The sequence below is a fragment of the Atta colombica genome, unplaced genomic scaffold (assembly GCF_001594045.1).
Source record: "Atta colombica isolate Treedump-2 unplaced genomic scaffold, Acol1.0 scaffold126, whole genome shotgun sequence".
Lineage (NCBI taxonomy): Eukaryota > Metazoa > Arthropoda > Insecta > Hymenoptera > Formicidae > Atta > Atta colombica.
Genome location: NW_017259213.1, coordinates 5,521,092 through 5,524,545, shown reverse-complemented (window position 1 = coordinate 5,524,545; position 3,454 = coordinate 5,521,092). Strand labels below are relative to the sequence as shown.

Genomic DNA, 3,454 nt, shown 5'->3' with positions numbered 1-3,454 from the left:
ATATATAGAATATTTTTTCCCGGGGATTTGTATTACATTTTACAATATAAAGTTTCAATTTTTCATTTTATTTCAACTTTGTTTGCTGCATTAAATTTTAATATTAATTACGAGTAATTATTAGAATTATTAGAATTATTAGAATTATTACACAGTACAACACACATTCCCGTGAAAAAATTAAACAGATTCTGAAAGTAGAAAAAATACTTGAAAGCAAAAAAAATACTTGTGTCTCAGCATTTTTATCAAATCAAGTCGTTAATGTTTTTTATGCTACCATTTATTTATTTTATATTGGCTTTTTACAATTGTTTTAAATTATATAATAATTTCTTTTAAATAATTGGCGTTTTTGCATGTAAAATTATGCGATGAGTACAATACAAAAAAAACAATTGAGAATTATTTTTGTTCATATATTTTCAAATTTTTGTATAATAATAATAATAATAATACAATTTTAATTATAATAAGAATTTTGGTCGTTTGATTTGATTTCGGTTTTTTATCACGAACAATAGACAACAGTATTCACCAAGCATGTGTCTGATGTCTTTTCCTTTGAAGCATTTCTCAATGATCGCAATGACTTGGTGAAAACATTCACCATGTTCATTCAAATTTGAATTCACTTAAATTCTGAATTCATCCAAATTTGATGGAAAAAAAAATCCAAATGATTGGTGAAGGAAGTGTATTTTGAGCAACATGTACTTACATGTACTTAACTTTCATTGCATGAAAAGCTAAAATCATTTCAGCAACAATTTTTTATAATTGTTGACTTTTTTATTGCCAAGAAAATTTTCAATGACGGCTACCAAATCATTCCATGCTCGCTTTTCCACTGTAATCAACAATTTACAGAAGTCTTTATTTTTTACCAATTTTGATATATTTAGACGATTAAATACATACATATCTGAATAAGATCATTAACTGAATAAGAATTTAAATAAGAATTAAAATAATCAAATAAATGAAATGATAAAAGCAATGTTGAAATCAATTTACCTGCTTCGATTTTTACTATGGACAATTTTGGAAATATTGTGTGCAATAATTTTTTAAAATAAATAATAACTGGCTTTATCAGAAGGATCAAATGCTCGAACAAAATTACGAATGAGATCGAGTTTAATGAAGCGGCAAAATTATTTTCCTTGAATCAACCAATGCAACGTGATGCTTAACTGATCCAATTGGAAGTTCGTACATAAATTTCATATGAAATTAGTGTAATGTAGATCTATCTTACGGCCTTCCCTAACGCACAAAAAACATTAATGTTTGGAATCCTTTTTCAAATCAGTAATCCCACAATTTTCAGATCGCAACAAATTCTCCATTCATGCTGACGGTAATTGATCAGTTTTAGTATTAACTTCATACTTTCATAATTTTCTAGCATATTTGTAGCGTAAGCAATTGAAACGGATGGATATTTGTTTCCAATATATATAAGACTACTTTCAAACTAGTCACTGACAAATCGATAAAGAGTCGTGACCATTTCTGTGACTCATGAGAATAACCGATCTCTCTGAACAATGCATCAACGTCAATACAATAAGTCAAGTTTTTTCAGAAGCTTTTGTAAATAAAAATTGTCGAATTTAATTGTCGCATTTACGAAGTCTCATTATTTTAAAATCATCAGTAACTAAATTCCATTGCTTCAGACGTGATGTAACTATTTCTGCTGCATCTTTTGATAAATTGACGTCATGAACAATGTCATTGAAGTCTTGCTTGCGTCACAAAATGCTTTATAGCCCAATTCACTTAATATTGCAACAAATTCGAATTCGAGCTCAGAAAATATGTCACTTAAAATAGAAGGTGATGATTTTGATTGTTTTTCCTCCGGTTTCTGTTGGCGCAGTCGGATATTTTGCAGAACGTACTCTTGCCGGAATTATGGATTCTACATCGACGTAAAATTTTTTCACGAATATTGGAAAGAAATTTTCAATTTTATTGCGCAAAAATAGCATAATTCAGGTGTGTGTTCGGTACGTCGTAACTAAATTGTCGGTGCAACGAATTTAATTTTATGGGATTTATTTTCCCATCCGAGCAAACAATGATAACAATAATCGCACACACAACGGCACATACCACATATTCGGTATATGTGTATACGTCATATAAAAATAGGCTTCAAATGCCGTCACAATATTTTTTTGTTATATTTCGCATGGCTTGGAGGTGCAAATAAACAACAATAATTATTCGATTTGGATTGCATTATTGTTTATTTTAATATTTCTTTCTTTTAATTTCGTTTTAAATATACAGTTTAAAATTTCATCAACTAAATCCACAGCTGTTCGAACTGAATAAGAACAGGGAATGAATTGGATTGTGATTGCTGTTTACATCGCTTTATTTAGGTCGCGACAATGTCGAAGTAAATCAGTACCGAGACACGGGTTTAAACAAAAAGTTTGTTTAAATAAATCAATTTAAATAAATCTTACATAAAAAATACAAGGTATAGTTATCACAAAATAACTGATTTATGAGATATTTTATATATCTTATATTAATACATACAAAAGTAAAATATGCTTTCCTAACATCTACTTTCAGAATCTCTTTGAATTTTTTATGGCAGGAAATCTGTGCTGTACAGTATTATAAAAAGATTTGATATTTGATGATACTTAAAAAATGTTAACAACTTGACCTAGTAAAATGCCCAGACACGTATTTTTTTTACATCTACTTCTCTTTGATTTTTTTATGGGAAAAAAAATCAATTTTTGTCGTACTATTATATACTAATTATGTTTTTAAAAATGTTTTTCAGTTAGTAAAAACGTCAGTTGGCTATATATCCGTCTTACATACAACGAGAAATTAAAAGTAAGATATATTTGAATTCTTTTTGATATTATTTACTTTGACATTTTAATTATTTATTAAAAAAATAACTATGCGAGTATTAATATCAAATATAAAATAAATTATAGATTTCAGTGCAAAATTCGATAAAAATTAATTAAATTTTATTAAATGATGCAAGATGAAATCTGAAATTAAATTTTGTAATCTGAAACGTAGTCTATAAATATCCATCTTTCTCCTAAAATGTAAAGCTAATCGTGTTAACTATTTAATTTTAAATAATGAATTTATGTTATGATTAATTCAATAATTGCACAAATATTAAAAAAACTTATATATTTAATAAAAATAAAGTTTTAAATAAGATTTTTTCATTTTGAAACGATATTTTATAATTAAAATTATAATTTTTGTAACATTTCTGTTCTAGATGGAAATACTTCTGTAATTTGGATTTTGAAATTACTTTTACTTTTATTTAACAAAAAAAAGTTTGTTTAAATAAATCAATTTAAATAAATCTTACATAAAAAATACAAGGTATAGTTATCACAAAATAACTGATTTATGAGATATTTTATATATCTTATATTAATAC

General features: G+C 26.3%; 1 protein-coding gene across 1 annotated transcript in view; it reads left to right on the top strand.

Moving 5' to 3' along the window:
* LOC108695163 (odorant receptor 7a-like) overlaps positions 1-2,872 on the top strand; it is a 4,618-nt gene extending 1,746 nt beyond the window's left edge. Inside the window, exon 5 of the mRNA XM_018204924.1 lies at positions 2,819-2,872. Coding sequence (XP_018060413.1) covers positions 2,819-2,872 — 54 coding nt within the window. The remainder of the gene's footprint in view (positions 1-2,818) is intronic.
* The last annotated feature ends 582 nt before the right edge of the window (positions 2,873-3,454 follow it).